Source organism: Ptychodera flava, chromosome 15 (genome assembly GCF_041260155.1).
Source record: "Ptychodera flava strain L36383 chromosome 15, AS_Pfla_20210202, whole genome shotgun sequence".
NCBI lineage: Eukaryota > Metazoa > Hemichordata > Enteropneusta > Ptychoderidae > Ptychodera > Ptychodera flava.
Window position 1 is genome coordinate 37,261,710 of NC_091942.1, and position 24,578 is coordinate 37,286,287.

The 24,578-nt window shown below is 36.4% G+C and overlaps 1 protein-coding gene across 1 annotated transcript; it reads right to left on the bottom strand.

Moving 5' to 3' along the window:
* Nucleotides 1-470: 470 nt before the first annotated feature.
* LOC139152078 (E3 ubiquitin-protein ligase TRAF7-like) lies at nt 471-24,400 on the bottom strand. The gene is given in 20 exon segments (XM_070725167.1): nt 471-634; nt 815-934; nt 2,186-2,250; nt 2,253-2,316; nt 4,058-4,177; nt 4,670-4,786; nt 5,385-5,501; nt 6,089-6,128; nt 6,498-6,702; nt 7,281-7,403; nt 7,885-7,926; nt 8,258-8,534; nt 9,197-9,272; nt 9,608-9,791; nt 10,060-10,099; nt 10,641-10,733; nt 13,987-14,084; nt 19,440-19,503; nt 21,599-21,730; nt 24,104-24,400. Coding segments are annotated over 19 exon segments (1,923 nt in total). The 5' UTR covers nt 21,665-21,730; nt 24,104-24,400; the 3' UTR covers nt 471-622.
* Nucleotides 24,401-24,578: the final 178 nt, after the last annotated feature.

The following is a 24,578-nucleotide window of genomic DNA, read 5'->3' on the forward strand; positions in this document are numbered from 1 at the left end:
AAACATCAAAATTAAAACTGAACATGCAACATATCAAACGTCTGGCAAGACAAGATCCAAATGAAGAAAATGTGCAACTTATGTAGTTTGTCAGCGTATTGAAATTCAAAATTCAAATGACACACATATTGAATGTTAAATATTTTCTGTTCTGTTCTAATTAACAAACTGAAAATGCTATCGGTACACTGTCAATTTTACACCTAATGAGCATATGGTATCTGTCTTATAACATAAATTCATAAATTATAACATAAATTTGAAAATTTGACAGAAACATAATCAAAACATAATCAACTGGCTTGAATACACATAATGAAAGGTAAAATACAAAATAATGATCTGGATATGAATACTGGAACAGTAAACATAGCAGTAAATGTTCATGAATACAAGTGATACAGGAAACTGAAAACTAACGATCTCCATAGTTGGTTTGTAATCTCTTCAATGTCTCAACTCAGTCTATTTGACAGCATGTCATACACCATGTGAGCTTTGTTATCTTGATATAGCTAACATTTTGAACTGAAAAACATCCCTGATGTATAAATCCTAAGATGTGACCAATCCAATCACACCTACATTCTTCTTCTTTAAAGTTGTCCAAGACATGAGAAGATTACTGCCATACCTACAAGTAGGAAACAGAGCCTTAATTCGGATTTTTGAATATTTTGATTTCATATGAATGAATGAATTACACTGCACTGCTTCACTGACCAAGCTTGTAAACCACATTACGTAATTATCTCTATTTGCTAATCATAGTTGCGTAAAGAACAACTGGAAAACTGGCAGAAATGAAACTCACCTTGACTGTACTGTCAACAGCTCCTGAAAACAAACGTCCTCTTGAAACTGCCAAGCACGCCACACTACCCTGATGTCTCAACATTGTCTGGGCACAGATCATGTTCTCCATACTCCATACCTACAATGTTCAATAATTGGTCATATTCATGAAAATGTTTGAAACTGTTTCATGAATTTGATCAATTACATGCAGGCTCTGTGATTAATGGTCAGTATGTCAATATTATGTCATCTGTTATGTACTACAATCCTATGCATGGTGACACAGCTATTACATGCTGATCAAAAGACAAAGGCTTTGAGTTCCTTCTTGTAAAAAAACACAGAATTTACTGTTATGCTCAACGGAAAGTAGACGATGAGATTAAATGATACCTTACTCAATTACTAATTTACATCAGACACTTTATTTCTAAAACTACACTAGTACCTCACAATATTGCTTGCGAGCGGCAAGTTCTCAAAGACAAGAATAACAAATACCAGACCTAAATGATTCCTTAACATAACAGTCGCTTGCCTGCTTCTCTGCCGACATGAGTGCCTTATCTCTTTCCACTGGTTTATTGCCGTAATCTTATACCACGATACTAATTACACAGCGACAAAAAGACAACTGTAGTTCTTGCTGAAATGAACGTCATCGCCGGGGTAGACCGGCCGACGCGGACGCGATGTTGAGTACTGAGCAGTCGTCACGAGTTCAAACAAATTGATTTTTTTTCAACATGACTACTATACTGTAACAGTGGACACACTTTGTAACAAGTTCACGACCTCTGAACGTCAAACTATTAAAAGTATCAATCTAAACACTTTGTTGCAAAATCACAATACGTATAAGATTACGGCAATAAACCAGTGGAAAGAGATAAGGCACTCATGTCGGCAGAGAAGCAGGCAAGCGACTGTTATGTTAAGGAATCATTTAGGTCTGGTATTTGTTATTCTTGTCTTTGAGAACTTGCCGCTCGCAAGCAATATTGTGAGGTACTAGTGTAGTTTTAGAAATAAAGTGTCTGATGTAAATTAGTAATTGAGTAAGGTATCATTTAATCTCATCGTCTACTTTCCGTTGAGCATAACTGTAAATGTTTTGGTAGCATGTCCTTGGACATGAAAACAACTGGAATGTGATTGCTAACTAACAAACACATTTTCTGGACACAGATCTGCCGTCAAGTACCGATGCACTTCTTCAATCTTCCTTGGGCATGGAAAAGAAAAAAGGGCTACTAACTCTGATCAATTTGAAATATTTGAGCCATCACCTAAACTTGAAATCACAATATGGAGGTAAAATTCTGACAAAGAAAATGCTAGGAAGGTTGCCAAATGTGTGGTTATGAAAATGTTGAAGTGTACCTACCCTGAGAGTTCTATCATAGGATGCACTGAAAACTCTAGTACTGCCTGGTACCTGTATCACAGCCATGCATACACAGTGCCAACATGCCCAGTCAATGTTTCTTGCTGGTCATAGTTCTCAAGGTCCCACACCTGCAACAAATATTGACATATCATTATTTCCACTTGTGAATAGTATCAATGCTATCAGAACTGTCAGGGCTTGACAATTTTTTTTTCAGTTCACTTGTCTGTGGGACAAGTGGATTTTCAAGTTCACTTGTCCTCACAAAAATTTTACTTGTCCTCCATTTGTAATAATCAGAACAGCCAATACTTGCGACGAATTCCGTAGAGGCTTTCAGGGCTTTCTTATTTTGGTAATTTTCGCCAATGTTGACGCCGATTTTTCTCAAAAGTTCACGTTACTGGCACATATCATACACCGGCTTCCCGTGTTTGGCAAGCATAAATGCCGTCGTAAACAGATTGGTCAGTTTCTGTCGCTGGTCGTCGTCATTCGGTTTACGCATTGCAAGTGCATGTGATCGGGGTGTTGGCAAGTGAAACCGTATCAGGCTCACTGGGACCCGCAAAATTTCCACAATCATTGTCCCCATCATGATCTCATCTTTGATGCGCCAAACAGTCCAAATGCGGTTGACTAGACTCGTGAGACCTTATTGATTCACGCGAAACATGTCGCATCCGTCAAGAAAAGCATTTCGCTTTCCAAGTTGTTTGGCAATGGTGAACCGTCATATTTCAACCAAGGGCACTGTGCTTTCCATGTCGGGAGATAACATCTACAGCATTTTTCCGCATCATAACGCTTATGTTTAGATCTTTTGTCAGAAACATCATCACATTAAGTCGTCGATTCTCAGACAATCCCACTCACGCTGACTCGTGGCGCCATCGTAAATCATCACAGCGTCGTTTCTCAGAGTTACACAATGCCCATCGTCGTAAACCACGCGCCACTTTACTGCAACAGCTTTGCTTGATTTTTGTGTCGGTCAGTGGAGCGGAAATTATGCTCTGGCTCACGAGAATGCACAATACCTTGTTAGTGTTAGTGGGAATATTACCGTAAATGGTCATATTTACAGCGATCACTCCACAGACTATCTGCCAACAATGTTTGTCTACCTCTTGAGGCCGCATATGTGATTTTCAAGTACATCATGGCCGATCGTCGATAAGCAATATGATTGGGTTTTGCAATTTTCTACCTAATTTGTTTGGGCAGAGTAGTCAGCATACAACAAAGAAATGCTGCTTACGCAAAATTTAAGCAACTATTTTGATTGGATGATGAAACACTTTCATGTCGATCATCTTAAAATTGCAACATTGTGTGAGTCGGCAAGTGAATCTCAGAAGAATGTCACAGTTGTATCTAAAACAAAGTCAGAGATTGACATTTATGTTGTGTGTAAGTACTACAACGCAAATCGGGCGACATGAGCACAAACCACAACTTAGATACGCGTTGATCGTGCCAGAAGTTGTATAAACAACTTGTCCAGCGGGCGACCAGATTTTATTTTTGACTTGCCCGAATGTAAATTTCACTTGTCCCAGGCATCTGGCGATAGAAATTTTCAAGCCCTGACTGTCCTCTGGCCATAAAGAAGGATTTTCTGTGGAACTTTATTCTTCTGAACATCATCAGAACTATAGCATTTACCAGTAATTAGTAAATTTGTGAAAACTACCACTGCCAGAAATATTGCGCAATCTTTCATTTCTGGGATAACATCTGGTGTATACCAAAAGTGTCACTGTATATTGCACTAACTCAAGGTACTGTCTGCGGAAAAAATGTTGCAATATTTTACCACCATTGACCTAATAATATTGTCAAAGACAAATTATGGCTGATACTCACATGAATGCAATTTTCATAAGTTCCAGCCAGTAGATAATGACTAGTTACTGCAATTGAGTAGACACTGCCACCTGATGTCTGCAGTACATGGACTATTTCCAGTGTTTTCAAATCCCACACCTGTAAGGGTACAGTAAAACAAAGAGTCAATCATTCATACACCTCGATGTCAATAACTGCTACAATTATTCAAACATGAAGAATTGAAATATCCAGTATTTGGTTTTGTCAAACCAGCATGTCAGTGTGTAATGGACATTGTAATTATTGACGGATGGGCACAAGTCCAGACCTGAATTTGATTATCAACGCTAATAATACAGAATACAAATATGCAGTAAATGTTGATGAGGTGAGTACTGAGTATTTCAAAACACTGTGAACTACTGACACACAGACTGTTGCTGACATATGCAACAAAGACTAAATAATTGTAAAAAGCTACAGTTACTTGGCCTTTAAAGCATCTCTTCACATAAAATGGATAAAGAATGACTACTGCCTGTATGGTGAAGGGGGATATGGTAAGTAGAATTATTTGCACACACAACTTTATCCAGGCACATTTTCATTCTCACATGGTTAATTGAGACCATTGATATATATTCCTACCTTGATTGTTTGATAGGAACCACTGTAAACATAATTTCCAGAGGCAACCAATGCCCTGACCCAGTGATTCAGTCCGGTCAATTCCCTCTTGAATTCATGTGTGTGGATATCATACACCTGAAAATCATAGAATGCATCAGAGGAAACTTACATTCAGTTTGATATTTTCATGGTTTTATTGATCATCTTTGAGTGAATTGTTAGCTCATTACGTGATTATATGCTTGGTCAGTAACAAATTTCTATATAGCTATGGAGATAAAATTGCTGACGAAGATGTTTCTGAGACTGATGAATGTCCACCTATTTGTTGCTATGAATCTGAACACAGCAACAGAAAATCATGACTAGATAGGGTGGAAATGTTAATTTATCCAATCCAAAGTTGAGATAGCCCACACAATTTTTTCACAGGGCAATGAGTTGGTGACTTACAACATTAATTCACGGCTGACTTTCTGGTCACTTACCAGAGCTATGCCTATATAGAGAGGTTTAAGCGTAAGAGGATTAAATATGATATTTGAAATGGGAATTAAAATTGCATAGTCTGTCTGTATCAGAGAATCATCATTAACTCTATTCATTCACTATTCTTGATAATCATGAATGACTGCATCACCTTCTACTTGTAGCAATTAACACTTTGTCTTCTTCAGCAGAATATATCTCCCAAATCACATACTGGTAAAATTGTCATCCACACTTGACTTACCTTGATGACCTTGAGTGAACCACTGAACAACATATTATTGGCAGCAACTAAGGTACAGACAGGGTTATCATGGGCTTGAATCTCCTTGACAAAAGTTAGAGTGTCAATATCCCATACCTGTGTTCATAAAATGACAAAAGTAATTATGTTATCAATAAAAATCCCAAAATTTCGAATACAGTCAAAATGACTGACAGTACTAAACATTACTATACTTATCATGTTGGTTTTTTTGTCAATACACTTCAAGACCAAGTCAAAGCGAAATTTAACATCCAAGGAAACTGAACTAGCCAAAGTGGTTATAGTGTTAAAAAGGATGCATTTATATTTCAGTGTTTTTCAACAGGAGTCACAAGCTTTAACAATGTTTCTGTAGAGTTCTCAAACAAGGCGGAAAACTTTTATCAAACAATGTTTTGTGAAGTTGTGCATCTTGACATAATGATCACTGTTTAGGCTGATATTCAAATACTGGCAACACATGCAGGAAGATATAAACAAAATTGTCAAACTCTACAATCAAGCAGATGATACATGAACTGCTCATACAACAGATGACACTCTTTCAGACAAACTCACATCTAAAAATTCTTAAGCCATGATTTTCTAACTGGTTCAATGCAATCTAAACAAAGATCAAAGGCAATACTTTTATCAGTTATGTATGCAGTATGAATGATGATTGCAAAACAATTACTTACTCTAATGGTACAATCAGCTGATCCACTGTACAACTTGGTACTGAAAAGTCAATGAAAAAAATCAGAAATTACTCTTAGGGAGTATCAATCAGATATGACTCTGTGAACAGGGTTACTGTTTTTTCTGCAACTGTAGTAATATTTTCTATGTACCGGTCCAAGGCAGTGATAAGCACAGTGAGAAATAAAGGGTTCAAAAGTTACATTGGACATAATTTTCTTCATTTTATTGTTGAAGCCTTTAACCCTTTCATCCCCAGTTCCCTGTATACAGGTCCAAGATGACCATTGATAACAATGGGTTTGGGTGGAACCATGATGGTGAAAGGGTTAAAGAAACTTGCTGATTTATATGCTGCCAGGTCTTTAATGATAATTTTGTTACTATTCACAGTATTTTCCAACTTACCCATGCACACACAGAGACAGTACAATTCCTGTATGTCCTTCTAATGTTTTCTGACATGTGTATGTGGTACATGTATCCCATACTTTGATAGTCTTATCTGATGAACCACTGAATAGCAGATCTCCATGGACACACAGACACCATACTGGGCCCTGATGACCTACAAATGTGCCCTTGCACTTGAACACTGGTTGAGTATCATAACCTGATGCAAGAAAAAGGAAATTTTTTTATGTAATCAAAACCTAACAGGAATTCATGGACATCGAATGTTTTCATCTTGCTACATTAGATTCAAAACAGTTTCTCTTAGCCATACAATTTAGAAAGCTGTAAGTTTTCGTCCACTTATTGTTAGTATTTGACAAGCATTACAGGGAATGCACAGTTGCTATGGATACATATGGTTTCCTTTACACTTGTTGCACATTATAAATTGATCAAGAGTCAGGGTTACAAAATGTTGTCTAACCTCTGCATTCTGCCAACATAATTGCCTAACGGCTGGATGTTTCCAATAAAACTTACCTAAAAACACTCCTAATTACTATAGACTCTTTTGGCTCAATGCAAAAATATTTCAGAGCCCTGACACCTTGTTTATTTTGGGGCAACTGACCCCATTATTTTCATTTACAGAAAATCTGACAGTGACCCAAATAATCAGAAAGCCCCGAATTGTCAGCCCCTTCAGTTGCACATAATATAAATAATTCATTAATGACTAGTAGATAATGACACTTCAATAGACAGGGGTTTACAGTTGACATAAAATGTACTTACAGCCCACAGCTCCTGAGTTCAACCTAGCATTGATGTGTGATAGCTCATCATTTATCATTGAACAATCTCTTCTCAGATCATACAACTCATTAGTCATTCTGCTTTGATTTCCATCCAGGACATCTATGTGAAAATCACAAACAAGTGGAAACTGTGAGAGGTAGCACTAGATGGCACTAGTTCACTTCCTATAATATGAGTACAAACTCAGAAATTTCAGAAACAATGAGAAAATTTCTGCTGAAAGAAATTACATGCAGAAGTGTACATAAGATACATTCAGTGCAAATGCGTTGTTGTTTAGATTGAAATATAAGAATATAGCTGGACACTAGTGATTGTTATTGAAATATATAAATCTGTTCCTATACAACTAAAAACATCAGCTACAATGTCTGTATCTGAAGTTTTAGAATATTTTAGAATCCTGTACATGTTCTAAGCGATGAATATGAATTAACTGTTATTTTAAGCTGTTAATACAAAATGGATGGTGCGTACATCATTTCTGTCAGTTGAAATATTTTATGGCACCTAGACACGTAAAATGGGTGAAAAGCAGTAACTATACAGATGTGTCTGATGGTAAAGTTACACATCTTACCTATAGATTTTTCCAGCCTGGATTGGTTCTCATCAAGAATATCTGTGAAGTAAAGAAGAGAAATACGAATTTGAGTTTTTCCTTGTCAGTGACAGTTTTTCTTGTGAATCAAATCACTTTCAGTAACATTAAAATCCTTCCTCACTTTTGAAATGTATCTGTGTTACATTGCAATGCCAATGGACTATTTCCCAGATTTGGATTTGCAGATCAATCATTCTTGATCAACGGTGAAATTTTAACTGCTGTCAAGGCCATAACTTCTTCAAGCTGTGACACAGTCAGTGAAGAAAATCAAAAGGAGTCCTATTTTGCTGCCAGCAAAAATGATTGTCAACAATTTACACAGATATATACATGAGTGAATACCTACCTATTTTAAGTTCATTGGCTTTTTCCAACCTATCAACTCTCTCTGATAACTTTCCAAGCATAGATCTCAGGAATCCAATGTCTTGGTCTTTCTTTTCCAGACTGAGTTGTAATTCAGCAACTTTCTCTTCTGTGCTCTGTAGGAATTCTTTCATTGACTCATACCGACATGATGTAAGGTGGGTCTGAAGTTCTTGTTCTGTACCAACAAACATACATCCATATTTCTGGTGGTCACACTTTCTCTGATCACATATCTTCAAATGGGCTTCCATATCCTGCAGTTAAATAATATTATTCATGATCTTCTTCGTTTGTCTTATGCACATCATAATGCCATGTAGTAGAACACCCATTAAAACCAAGAAATTGGAAACAAAAACATGAAACAGATCGCAGTATTTCATCCAAAGGAACAGTCAAGATTTCCCATTGAGCTATCTCATCACAATCAATGATGAAACCTATCTAACAATTATTGTCATGGATACAGGATTGATAAAATCAAGTTTGAGAATTAACACCACATTCTGATGAGAAAACTGTCAGTAGCACTTTAGAGTTGACAACAGTATTGCAAATATTGAAGTGCAAGCCCTAGAATCATAGTTTTTGCATCAAACTGATAATCAAAATATGTACTTGTCTCTTGGTTATGAAAATAAAATTCAATAAGCCTTCTCTATGATAAAAGTGTGCAGTATTTTACAACACTCACTTAGCGCAACACATCGTATAATGGTGGCAAAAACCAACCAAAATATACAAATGTGGATGGAAATTCAAGTATTTCTATGTGCATTTGTGCATGTGGTTTGTTTATATCTTCCTTCTTGCAAAATCCTGGTTATGCTTATTAATCAATATTTCATAAGTTTGCTTTCCAAAGTTGTAATATTTATTCTGCAAGATGTTAAATTCACAATAATTCTGGACGTACCATTTTCCGAATCATTGGACAAGCAGAGTTGTTTGGACACTGCAGTGGAGCATAGCCACATTCATTCTCATGAGCTCTGCAAGAAAAGTACCATTACTGTTGTAAAAGGATGAAATTTCTTAGAAATCTAGCACAGATATGTTGAATACAAACACTCATGGAGATGCTAAAAAATATCACCACTATATTTGTGTCACCATTTTTGTAACTCAATGTTATTTTTTATGATGTATACATTTAATCAGACTTTTTACCAACAAAAATAATCATTGCTATTTATATTGGGTTCTTCATATGTTAAAACTCAGCCAGTGGATTTGAAAAACCCTACAACTCCAGTAACTTTTTCCTTGGACAAAAAGAGAATTAGAGATGGCACCTCAAATGAATGAGACAAGTTGATTTACAAACCTTCTCTCATTGACTTTAATTGTCATTGGACATCCATTTGGATTGACTTCATAATCTCCAGGCACTCCATTGCTTGATGGACGACAACCATATTTGCAGTGGATTTGCATCTCACCTATCTGTTCCTGTACGGCAATGTTTGCTACCACAAACGCAAGTTTCTTATCATCTACAGGGCACTTGACTGTCAAATGATAAAGAATAGCGACACCGAGTTACAAAACATGTTTGTTGACATTCAACACAAACTGCACACCAACAAAGCCAATCATAAACAATGCTGACAACTTGTCATTTTTTGTGTATACCAATCTTGACTTTTTACAGAATTGCATGGCTTCATTGAAGATGTTGATATTACAGCCAGTTATAACACTCTACAAATAAGATATGTCCTGTGAAGAAAAATTTATTTCCATTATTATATTTGTATTTAAAAGGATAACCTTTACCTTGTCCTCCTCTTGTCACACACCATTTACAGTATGTGTGCTGAGGGAAAGGAAAAAAAGAAAATATCTCATTTCACTGGTATTATAGTCATAAATCAGTATCATATTGATACTGGGAAAATCATTACTTTCTTCTGATCTTAAAGTTGCTCCTGCTTGTGATATTAGTAACTCTTCTTTCTCATTCTGCTAAAGGGTTTCAATTAAAAACTAATGCACTGAATATTTTGATATAAACACATGAATTTCCTGATAACAATACAGTCATTTTTTTTATTTGTAATTTCATGCCCATCAGTAGTTTGAATACAGATTTTTATTTTTGAAATATCAGATATGCTAGGTACATTTAATAGTGTAAATTTTGTTGAACTTTTCGTACTTTTTGAGATGTAATGGGTAGAAATCACATGGAAGTCAAATGGTTTGCTAGAACAGGAATAAAACACTCTTTCAATGTTCATGTTCAACACAAGAATAGAACAGTAATCAGCTGACAAATTTTTAAATTTCCTCTTTGTAAGGTCAGCAACAATAGATCAAATATGTATCTGAATAGAAAACATCAAGACAGTACTTACACCACAGCTAGTAATAACTGGATCCTTGAAAACCTTTCCGCATAGCAAACAGTACAGTTTTTTGTTTGGAGGCTCTGTGAATATGAGGATCTCCTGTAAAGAATGAGAGAGATGCAATTCATGAAACAGGTACATCTCATTCATAATATGGTATGGTAAGGTCTGTATACAGTGTCATTATTGGAGAACAAACATTTCAAATACTATCCTAGGAAAAATGCTGCAAATGCTTGATTGTTACACATACATGCAAATGACTTCCTCTACTGCAAATAATATAAACATTTCCAGAGGAAGGTTTATCATATACAACACCAGTAGGGTAGCTACATGGGAAAACACCTGAAGAACTGTAGTCTGAACAAGACTTGAATCATTCCAACTCTGGGTAAAAACTCAACACAAAAGCAAGATTTGACACTTGCTATTGGTCACTACTTTGTTGCAAATGGCCAGAACGGTTTCAGACAAACACCAATAACCATCTATTTCATCGTTGGCCATCCACAAGAAGTCATCACCTGCTGCAGCAGATGATTACCATCACCAGTTAGTTCATTCAAATCTGTTTTAGCTTTCAGTGATTACATGCTAAGTCAGACAGTCACTATACCTTGTAGCCCTGGTAAGTCATACACATTGATCTAGTGATCAATTTTCATATTAGTTGATACAACTCTTAGTTTTGACAGATTATATATGAAGTGTGTGTATATTGTACTTGCCTGAGTATAAGCCACTGACCATGTGTTTGCCCCGATTTTCAAAAATGCTATACATCCTTGTGTAAACCCTACCCTAAATTAACTCAAATACAGAAAGGTTTGGAGGGTATAAGGGGTTGTTACAGTTGGTAAAATTTCTTTTCAGATCGAAGAAACTATCAAAAGATGTTAAAATAATGGGACATTGAAGTTCCTATGACAGCATCATATGGAAAATGGCACGTTTTTCCAGTGCCCCTCCATCCCCGTTACCAAAAGTAGAAAAGTACCACTTCAAAGTCACATCTACCATTGTTTATTTTCTTTCATGTCCATGATATAGGTTTTGATCCTCTCAACATGTGATTTAATTTGTTTTAAGCAATTATCCTTTCATCTTTGAAGTGTTTTTACTGGTGACTAATACGATTTGCTGTGCTATGATGTTATTTTCACAAAGATGCTGACCATTTGATATTATGAAGTTGAGTTGCTTTTATGTGTAGCTAGTGCATGCTGGTTCATAATCCACACTATGCTGTTGATCAGCAGTATACATGACGTCTTTGTTCCACATTTAACATTTTATTTCAAAATATAATTCAAGCTGAAATTTTACCAAATTGTCATTTCTGTATCCTGGGATGGTGTAATTAGTTTGATTTGAAACAGCAATATAAAATACTGTGTCAGTTCAGCTTGGAAATCGTCACTGAGTTTTGCGGACTTTTGGCAATGGTTGCCTATCAGTATCAATGCAAGGCATGCCAGTTCATAAAATCATAAGAATGTAAATTTTGCCAGTAATTTTGTCTTTTACAATTTCTTTTGATGTAAGTAGATTTTTGGACGTGATTGACAGTTTGAGTGCAGTTCAGTAATTGTGCATAAGTTAGCAAATGGCAGATAACATGGGTTGCTTGAGTATAAGACCCTCCCCTGGTATAACAGCAGTTTTGTGTTGCTGAAGTAGGGATTTATACTCAGATAAGTACAGTATATTATGAAGCATGCGGCAAATAAATGATTACAACAACGCCACATCCAATGAATATTGACATGGATTCATTGAGAAAGTTAATGATAAGAGCATTAAGGTTTAATTAGTCAGTAATGACATGAAATCACACAACAAAAGAGGGGGGGGAACTATGGTAGTGGGTCGATTTCACCAATTGACTACAACTGTCATAAAAGGACAACTTACATCACTAAGAAACACATCATCATCCTGACATATGAGTTTAGAGTGACATGAAACGAAAAAACAGCAAAAAAATGAAACTGACAACACTGAATGACAAATGACATGATACCACCAATACTGAAGTGAATATATGACAATATGGATACATTTAATATGATCTTGTTCTTTTTATAATGTATAAACTATCATACAAACATTTTTCTACAAGAAGTTATGTTCATTGTAAGCACCCTATAAATTTTGTCTTCTTGTTAAATTTCCAGTGTACTGCTTAACAGCACACAGAAAAGCAAAGTGCAGGGTAGTGACTGCCTTCTAAATGAAAAATTTAGTATCCTTTGGTCCTAGAGCCCCAACCACCCATCCCATCTTAGTCATACGTGTATATGACAATTGCTCTAGCTGGTAGCTCATCTCGAAATCGAGCTACAAAGTGTGATACCGAATGACAAAAACACATAGACACAATAACACCACATACAGTTCAATTGTTAGTTGGTGATATTTTGCCATGATGCATGCAGTAACTGCTTAATACACTGAGATTTACAGATACATCGGTACATTTAACATAGAAAACATGATCATGTCTATGATTATTACCTCCTCTTCATCACTACTAACAGAAGGAAAAGATCTTGCAGAGATATTGGAACCAGTACGTCTATGATGAGGTACAAATGAAAACTACAAGCAGAAGCAAGAGGATAGCAAAATATGCCATGTTTGGTTAGTACAAGAAGATTTTAACATTTATCAAGTCAGAACTAGCTTATTGGGCTCTGATTTAATATACTTGGTTGTTAGCAAAGAGATGGGGTGAAAGACAATGGATAAAAATACCATGATTGATGACCTAATATATTATGTTTATCAGTAGCTTGGTAATTGCGAATTATAGCCTAGTCTACAACTTTGTGCACAAACAATAAATGCTTGGCGTTCATGAAAACCAGTCAGCCAATACATCCAAAAGGTATTTTTAACATTATGACCTGGTACATGTTGGTGAAGGTGATGCAAGAAATTGACAAAGTTTGGAGATACCTTTTTTTTATGGGAAATAAATAATGTTCTAAAAACCAGGTTGAGTAATCTAGTATTACCCATACAAGGAGTCTTGTATTGTTCCAAGAGATAGCATCTAACTGACACAACTTTACATAATCATTGATATTTCTAAAATCTACAATTTGGAAGAGTAATATTCATAGATGTTGTTCATTATCACTGCATCTATCAGACAATGGAGAAGGCTGTCATATAAAACAGTGTTAGTTTTAAACAGAGATTACCATGTTTAATTTAAGTTATAGAGGAAAGATCTACCACAGGTTATGTTTCACTTCTTAAAGGTTGACAGTACACTTGTGAAAAGACCTTGATAACGTAATCCTGTGTTCAAGTATCGATGATCAAGAGTACTGTACTTTACCTTTTCATCGTGGCAATCTAGTCCAAGTTCACTGTCATATGATACATTTGATGCACTACGATCACGATTACTGGGTGACATTGGTGTCAACAAATCACCTAGAAGTATAAGAAATCAACAGTCAACAACAAAACTTCTCTTAACCCCTATTCTACCAAGTTCACATGTCATCACAAGGTAAAGTTAGTTTGCACCGATGAAGTACATTACGTCTAATATTTTACATTGCAACAAGGACTTGAACATTTGAAGGCCCCAGAAAACAGAGATACTGTGAACATGATTATTTACCGACTTAACCCATTATAACATACCATGCCAAGTAGATGCAAGTATGAATAGGTTTTGGTTAAATACTGCTTTAAACTGATTTAAGATGGGAGAATGACAGGCACGGTACAATAAGGAATAAGCATGCACTTCTTGGAGAACATGAAATTGAACATTCAGTAACTGTCACTGTGTGTCTTAAGATTTCATGAAAAGTACATCACTTGTAAATTGTTACACTTAAAGAAAGTTTGTTTGGAAACAAGTCATCGTTGATGACACAGTCCCCGCTTGTCCATTTTGTTATAATCATTGGTGTCTAGGTAGCTGTGGTCTAGGTCGCTGTGGAATGACATTGATGCAATGGGTGCATCAGGCCTGTGACTTGCATAATAAAGTAATCTGAGGAACGTGTAATAAATGACTCATCTCTGCCGGTAATGACCACTGAAGGAACTTTTGATTACATCACACATAACGATGCCCTCACTGCCTCTAGTGTCATGACGGCACATACTATACACATGGTTTGGTGGAATTTTCGAAATGCTATGGGATTGGGTATGTTGTTGTAATCAGCCATTTCGGATCATATAATGAAACAATTTAATGTGCACAAGAATGCAGCCATAGTATTTATCTTCGTATCACGTTTGAACAAAATCAGTCCATCGAGGGACAGTGACCTATGTTTATGTTTCAAAGACATAAAAAATCACACCAAAATTGAAATCAAATGGCTGTCTCTTGACCATATGGATCATAGCACAAAATTAGTAGACATGCATATGTATGCCATAGTACTTTATCTTTGTACCAAGTCTCAACAACATTGGTTAAGGAATATTTGCATATGATTAAGAGATATTGGAAAAAATTTACAATCTGGCAGCCATATTGGAACATGTTTGACATGTATGCCATAGTGCTTGATCTTTGTGCCAAGTTTGGACAAAATGGGTGTAATGACCTTTGAATTATGCTTCAAAGACACGCAAAATTCCAACAAAATGGCAGTTCTGCAGCCATATTGGATCCTATCGCAAGGTTAATTGATACATGCATATGCATGCCATAGTACGTGCTTTGCCTTTGTGCCAAGTTTGAACAAAATCGGTTCAAGGATGTTTGAGTTACGGTTCAAAGACATGAAAAAATCGCAAAAAAATGGCCACCTGTCAGCCATATTGGATCATTTCACAAAATAAATTGGTGTTCATATGAAGGGCATACTGTTTTGCTTTTGTGCCAAATTTGAACAGAATCGGTTCAAGAATGTCTGAGTTATGGTCCATAGACATGAAAAATCGCAACAAAATGGCCGCCTCACGCCCATATTGGATCGTATCGCAATATAATTTGACATGCACAGGGTTTACATCACTTTTAACTTTTGAGAGTCCCTGGGACTCCTGGTGTTAGAAAATGGGAGTCCTACATCAAAATATGGGGGTCCCAATTTATTTCACAAAAATGTTTTATAGTTTATCAATGCCATGGTCTTCACTGTGTTCAATTAGTATTAAAACACACAGCAAATAGTTGCATATTTCTTAAAATAATTCCTACATGAAAATTCTAGTTCATACTGAGGGCCCTCATTGATCAATTCAAAGAACATTATTCATGATATTATCTCATAACTTTAATGACAAGTTCACAACGTGAAATTTGAACAAATATTCAAATTTGTCAAATTGACAAGAAGGTAAGTAATTTCATACTCTGAAATGGCATACACCTAGCAAGTCCAGTAGGTTTGAGTTCACACTCTGCCAGCAGCTCCTTCAGCAAATAACCTAGCAGTGTTCATGAAGTCAAAATCATCTATGATGGGGCCAACCAGTTTGATGAACATTAGTCTATTAAGCCTTTGAGGATTGAGTCTATTTCGTGCCCTCTGTTTGATGGCATTTTGTACTGAAAAGCCCCTTTCACATGGGGCAGAGAACACTGGTATGACAAGAGCAATTTTAGCTAGGATGGCAAAATCAGGATACTCCTCTGTAAAATCAGTTAGCAACAGCTTGATATACATATCAAAATTCAGTGCCTCCCTATGAGATCTTGTGAAGTGTTTGTAAACAAGGAAGTGTGCCCTAGCTCTATCAGCATCAATACCTGGTGTATTGTTATAATGAATCAACAGTTGATCAAGCTGGTTGACCCCATAGTCAGGTAGGTTGGCCACATTTTCAGGATATCTGTGTGGGTTGAGAATCACATCAAAACACTCCAGAATATTCATCTCATCATCTGGAAATCTGCTATCTAAATTCTGCAGCAGTTTGTTGATATAATTTTCTCTTGCATCACAGAACCTCTGTCTGAGTGGCTGATTGTCAGTATTTTGAATGTTTTTGTATGTGTTTTTCTGACCATTGCCAGGAACATCACCCAAATCATTAAGACGTCTCTGACAGTGTGTGAATCATTAGTCATTCTATTCAATGTGTCCCTAGTAGACTGAACACTTTTTTTGATATAAGAGGTGACAGAATCTTTCTGAAATGTAAGGCTCAAAATTCCAATGACAGTAAGAACATCAATCAATAAGGCAGTGAATAGCAGACACAATGAATTAGAGATAAATTTCAACAGCTCATCAGCCTTTCCCCCTTTTTTGTCACTTGCAAGTGCCAAGGCAATTGGCTCAAAACTGATGAAAACCATCTTGACAGCTGATTCGACCGACAGCCAGCGAACAGATGTAGCCTCAGTAATTTGTTTTGTTTTCCCATTCAACAGAGTTTGAATTTCCCTAAGTTTGTCATATCTCACACTAGAGTCAATGAAGTATTTATACAATGAATGGATTATATTATGATATTCTTTGCAATATTCAATATCTCTGCCTGCTTGGGAAGCAGCAAGATTCAATCAATGTGCAACACAATGCACTTGAACAAGGTTGGGATTTCTGGCTTTTAATTTTGCACCCAACCCGTTCAAACGGCCGGTCATTACGGCCGCCCCGTCTGTTCCTAGTCCATATATTTTGTCCACGGCTGCGTCACAGATTTCTTTCCTAGTCAAAAATTCAATCAAGGCGTTTTCAATCTCTGCAGCAGTGGCATCTGTAATTTGCTGGTTACAGAGGAAAGAAAAATTCGCCTCGCCATTCTGAATATATCGAACATATATTGCAAGTTTCTTATGAATGAAATGTCACAACACAAGTCTCATCCAACATTATACCGATGACGTCACTTGCATATGCTATCAATCAGGGACTTCTCGATCGCATGTTGAATACACTCTTCAAACTCCATAACTATCTGAGGACGTTTGTAATATTCAATGTCTAAGCCGTTCAGATTCTGCAGATGAATGATGTCAGTGAATACATCGCATGGAAGGTCACGTTTAGCGATCAGGTAAAACAGTACGTAATTGTGCAGCGTACGCCTCGAGTTCGTTACTCTTACCGCTACGTATCACTCCACTCGTAACTGTGCTCTTACCCTGCAACTGCCAGTCCTCATGCTTAGGATTTTAACGCTTGTGAGACAACTTTTCGAGTCCTGATGACGAGTGAGAGTTGAATGTTGAAAATTACAAAAACCTTCCATGAACGGGCATGTAACATTCGCTTTCAAACATACACCGCATTCAATGACGTTTCGCTCTTCAGAATATCGAAGCCATTTATCGTAAATCTATTGAGTCAACTTCTGTTGAATGTTCGTAATTTTGCTGACTTGGTCGGGGGACCTGATGTATCAGTATCGCATGGCGTAGCTGCCGTTTCGGCCTCGACCAAACCTGCATGGTGCTGGTTGCTGCGGCCGCCGAAAAAACCTTCGCAGATCGGCCTGTTTGACACGACCCACCATAATGCATAAACATGTGTTAATCGACACAAACAAGAAATCGACCAATTAAGAATCAGTTTACATTTGAAAGTAACTTTTTACAGCAATAGAATTTGTTTCCGCGGTTACCATCGGTTATGAAACAGTGGAGGCCAATGCACTATGGAGCATTCCATTAAAGTACGGGGTCGGTAAGGTTTACTGGGATGTGTTTTACGTGTTCAGCAGCTTCGCAAGGTGTACACCAGCAACAGATATTGCTGCGTCCCAAGGGACGCGTGTTTAGTTTTTGAGGGGTCCTGCGTCCGGTTTTATGCGTAAAGGACGCAGAAATGCGCGTCATGTAAAACCCTGCATGCATGTGTAGGCCATAGTGTTATGCCTTTGTGCCAAGTTTGAACAGAATCAGTTCGAGGATGTTTGAGTTATGGTTCAAAGACATGAAAAATCGCAAACAAAATGGCCGCCTCGCGGCCATATTGGATCGTATCGCAAACTAATTTGACATGCACATGTAGGCCATAGTGTTATGCCTTTGTGCCAAGTTTGAACAGAATCTGTTCAAGGATGTCTGAGTTATGGTCCAAAGACATGAAAAATTGCAACAAAATGGCCGCCTCGCGCCCATATTGGATTATATTGCAAAATTATTTAACATGGATATGAAAGCCATAGTGTTATGCCTTTGTGCCAAGTTTGAACATAATCTGCTCAAGGATGTCTGAGTTATGGTCCAAAGACATGAAAAATCGCAACAAAATGGCCGCCTCGCGGCCAAATTCGATCGTATCACAAAATAAATCGGCATGCATCTGTAGGTCATAGTGCTATGCCTTTGTGCCAAGTTTGAACGAAATTGGTTCAGCAGTGTCTGAGAAACTGTTGATGACGGACGGACGGACGGACGGACGGACGGACGGACGCACAGACGGGACCCAATCTATAAGTCCCCGCCGGACTTCGTCCGCGGGGACTAAAAAGTACAAAGACATATATTCCTAAAATCCATTCCTGGAAATCAAATGACAGATTCTTTGAACTGAAGGTTTGAATTATGTTTTGCAGGACTTAAAAAATATACTATGCCTCCTTACTTCAAAGGCCAGAAACTGAATTACAGAAATCCTGTTTACTAAAGTGATTCTACCGTAGGCTTTTGATAGCAGATAGGAAATATCAATATGTATTTTCAATCCTTTTCCCACTAATGAAGTATTGTCTGATTTCAAATAGAATTCCTTTTTGTCATAGGCATGTAGGCATAGAGAGCAGAATAATGGCTAGATTGGAAGTCCTCACACAGTCTGAGTAAACAATAGCAATGAATTAGCCTAGTCTATATTTACATGTACAGGTACTAGTACCTACCTGAGGTGATAGTGGTCACTGGTGGTGAGGCAGGTCCAACTCCAAATGTGGTTTCCAAATGACCCTGAAATCAGATCAAGAAAGCGAAATTATCTTTCACAGCATTTACAGGGTACCATCTATCTAGTCTTCTGCAACTACCTATGTATGTTGACAAACCTTTCTTTGGAACATTTATCCAGTTAAACTTTGAAATAATTATTTTTCTTCAGATAACATGTATCTCGGTAGGAAAGTGCCACTGCATAAAGTGTAGACTTGATAAATATTTAGTGTTATTTATATCTCCGTTTCAAACGATGTTGAGCTTAATCTTCCCTGTTCATGAGTTTGTTACTTTTATAGTTTATTTTTGTTTGCTTTCTTTTTATTTATTGAGTTTTGTTTTCAGTTTTTGCATATTTGTAGAGGGACACTTTTACATTTGTGCTGGTCACCTGTGCATTCAAACAAGACTTATGTTTAAAGCTTATACAAATTAAGACAAGCGACCTAGCGGTCGATATAGCTCCGCTGTGTTTATGTACAGAATAACTATTTTTGACACATGTTAATGAAGAAGGTGGAAATCTTTGATATCTCAATGCAGTGGCCAGAAAAAGTGGCTAAAATAAGCTGCAAAAATACAAAATTGAAGATTTCATCATACTTTGAATATATCACATCCGATCATCCCTAAGAACATGTCAACCAAAGCTATCTGATGAGTAGTTTTTAGAATAAAATATTCTGACCAAAAATGGCAACAATTGCCCCCCAAAAATAAAAATTGCAGATTTCATCATAATTTCAAAATATCACACTCAGTTCATATATAGAAACCTGTATACCAAATTTCAAAGCTGTTAGACCAGTACTTTTTGAGAAACGCATTTTTGACCAAAAATGAGAAAAATTGCCCTGAAATTCAAAATTGCAGATGTCATCATTATTTCAATAAATATCATTTAGTTCATCTATGGAAACCTGTATACCAAATTCAAAGCTATCAGATAAGTAGTTTTGGAAATACACATTTTTGTCCAAAAATGGCAAAAATTGCCCAAAAATACAAAATTACAGATTTCATCAGAAATTCAATATATATTACTAAGCTTATCTGTAGAAACCTGTATACCAAATTTCAAAGCTGTTAGACCAGTACTTTTTGAGAAACACATTTTTGACCAAAAATGGCAAAAATTGCCCCAAAATTACAAAATTGCAGATTTCATCATTATTTCCATAAATATCATTTAGTTCATCTGTAGGAACCTGTATACTAAATTTCAAAGCTATCAGATGAGTAGTTTTGGAAATACACATTTTTTGACCAAAAATGGCAAAAATTGCCCAAAAAATACAAAATTACAGATTTCATCAGAAATTCAATATATATTACTTAGTTCATCTATAGAAACCTGTATACCAAATTTCAAAACTATCAGACCAGTACTTTTTGAGAAATACATTTTTTGACCAAAAATGGCAAAAATTGCCTTAAAATGCAAATTTGCATATTTCTGCACAATTTGAAAAAATCTGAAATAGATCATCCCTAGGGACATATGTACCAAATATAAAAGCTATCTGACCAGTAGTTTTGAAGAAGAAGATTTTTAAAGATTTTTTTACCAAAAATGACAAAAATTGCCTTAAAAATACAAATATGCAAATTTCACCACCATTTTAACAAATCTGGTTTAAGTCACCCTAAGCAAACTGCATATCAAATTTCAAAGGATCGGACGAGCGGTTTCAGAGTAGAAGATTTTTTTACCAAAAACACCAAAAAATGCCCCAAAATACAAATATGCAAATTTCACCATGATTTGAACAAACTGAAGTGAGGTCACCCCAAGTGAACTGCATATAAAATTTCAAAGCAATTGGACTTGTGGTTTCAGAGGAGAAGGCAATTGTTGACGGACGACGACGGACGACGGACGCCGGACGACGACGGACGACGACGGATAATCAACCTATTTGATAAGCTCCGCGTCGCTGACAGCGGAGCTAAAAAGTAGCACACAGAATTTGGGAGAAAGGTGTGATCTCTGCTATCAGTTACTTTTCATAGGCTGTATTTGAAATCAAAATGTTATCATAACAATATCAGAAATGTGAATGTATAAACGGATCAAATACATCCTGACTCTGAACTAATACATCATACTTACATTATTAACATCTTGGTCGAGTAAGGGTGACGGTAAACTCTGAGGTTGCTTGTTTCTCGTATCCATGGTTCTCAGTTTTTGCAAACAGTAGTTGGAAATGCTTCAACTCTCCAACTTACAATGTAGTCAGTTCTGCTAGACAACAAAAGGATACAAATCAATACTTATTTATTGCTGGTGATAATGGCAAGGTCCATTGACCAACACATAGCTAGACTCTGCATTTTGTTACACATTGACATACAAAAAGAATTAATTGAAATGATACTCATGAAAAATGTTCCCTAAATATGTTGATCTATACTTTCTGTATGTACTGAATGAATCATTCCAATAATTTACAAAACTTGAGAGACAAAATCTGCCTATAGTTTGAGTCAAGAAGTTCAGTTTTCATTTTATCTTCTTTCATGCATAACTTGACAAGCAATATTGAGATACAGTTCAACAACGATATAGAGGGCACACTGGTATCAATGTACAGTCAACACACTCCACTCATACTGTCATTGAACAGTTGATGTTCATGCTTTGATTGATAACACACAAAACAGAACAATCAGCAAAGATTACAGTTACAAGTACTAGCAACTCAGTTTTACGTCAGAAACTGGACAAATGTAAGAAAGTTGACTGATTACATTTCTAAACATAGGGCCAAAGTCCCTGAAGCTACTGTAGACATGGATATAAAATTAAGTATTTCCTGATTGTATGAAATTATCTCACTAAGGTCATCCTAGGGACCTGTTAACCAGATATTAAAGCTGTCTGACCAGCGGTTTTGAAAAAACAAGTGACCCAACAGTCGATAGAGCTCTACTGTGTTATGTAGAGAATAACTTTTTGTGACACATGTATTGATGAAGAAGGTGGATATTTCTTTTGATAGCTCATTTCAGGATGGCCTGACCAAAAATGGCAAATAAGCTGCAAAAATATGAAATTGAAGATCTCATCATAATTTCAATATATTACATTATATTACATAAAGCCTAGGAACCTGTATACCAAATATCAAAGCTATCTCAGATGAGTAACTTTTGAGAAACAAATATTTTGACCAAAAATGGCAAAAATGACCCAAAAATACAAAAATTGAAGATTTCATCAAATTTCAATAAATCACACTAAGACAACCCCTAGGAACCTGTATACCAAATATCAAAGGCATCAGACAAGTAGTTTTTGAGAAACACATTTTTGACCAAAAATGGCAAAAATTGCACCAAAAATACAAAATTGCAGATTTCATCATATATTCAATATATCATATTAGTTTATCTGTAAAAACCTGTATACCAAATATCAAAGCAGACAGACAAGTGGTTTTGATAAAATAAAGTTTTGACCCAAATGACAAAAAAATTCCTTAAAAATACAGATTTGCATATTTCATCACAATTTGAACAAATCTAAGTTGGGTTATCCCTAGGAACCTGTATACCAATTTAACAAAGCTGTCTGACCAGTGGAGATTTTTTACCAAAAACGCCTTTTTTGGTGCTAATTTGCATATTTTTAACAACATCAAAAAATAAAAAAACGTTTCTCATAAATTTTTCATCTACACAACAAATATCAAATCAGTAAGTACTGCGGTTCTCAAGATATTTGAGTGGACGGACGCCTCACAAACGGACATACATACATACAGACTGACGACGGACGCCAGACGGATACCCATCCCAATAGCTTCTATAGGCTATAGTCTATAGTAGCTAATAAACTGAGAAAGGGGTATTTTCACATAAAACACTCTTTTTGCTAATGTTTGTGGCAAAGGTCTGTGATACAGAACTATGCTGTTCTGTTGATCTTTAATTGTGCGATCTAATAAAATGACTAGAAAATGCCATTATCTGTTCATCCACTGGTTTACACCCTTTTACAATACAACTGATTATGAGGGATGCTGCCAGTGTGTTCTGAGGCCAATCTAATGCGCCATTGACAATGATTCTCATTGCATATTACATGTACTGCACTATTACAAAGCTCTCAGCAAAACTTCAAGAAATTCCTAAATTTGATGACCAGAAAAATCATAAAATTAATATCATTTTAAGTTTATCTAGACACTACTGTATCCCTAAAATCTGTAAATGCTATAAAAACCAGTAAAACCTACGTACTAACAAAGTTTCTTAGGAGGAAAGCAAATGTTAAAGGAGTATCGCTAAGCGTGACATTTATTCCTGTATGATGACAGACGTACCAATCCCTTATTGAAAATGGTTTCTGGAAACAAAGACGAGAACTTCAATGGCCATTGTAGACTACTTTAAAAATAGCCAAAAACTTTCCCAACTTGTATGACGTCATCAGAAGCCTTTATAATATGCTAATTCATCACACCACTTGTAAGTTGTATTATGCACTATCGCATAGCTTGCACAATCTACACCGATATGTATGGTAGATCGTGCTGATATTAACCGCCAGAAATCGATTCCTTGTAAATCAGTATTAGACGTTTAACTGTAATACACCGTATAAAATTACCTGCTGACAACCTTCAAATGTACGACGGTGAACTTGTCTGTGTTTGAGTAACTTTCCGAAGATGGGTGACCATATCAATTCACTATTCCTTCAATCCTTGATCACTGCCGTCACTTTGCTTATGTTTCAACCACGATCGAGAGGGTATATAATGCGATCACAACAAGAAGACAACTGCCTGAGAACTACAACTGTAAGTTGATGCTTCGCATGTGATCGTTATCAATACAATCTACTTCTTCGTGGGCTGAAAGTAATATTTTGTATACCTTTTCCACATCCGTCTAAGTTCCGTATGTCAGCTGCGTAGGCGTACGAAATCTCGTATGCGAAACTGTCAACTAGAATGACCGTTGCTGGCGTCCCGTCGATTTTTTTATTGAGTGTTTTCAGTGGGCAAAAAAGTGGCAGAGGTATGTCTTTCTTGGGGACCTATAATTCTTAAGCAATAAAAAATTGCACTGAGCAACTTCAC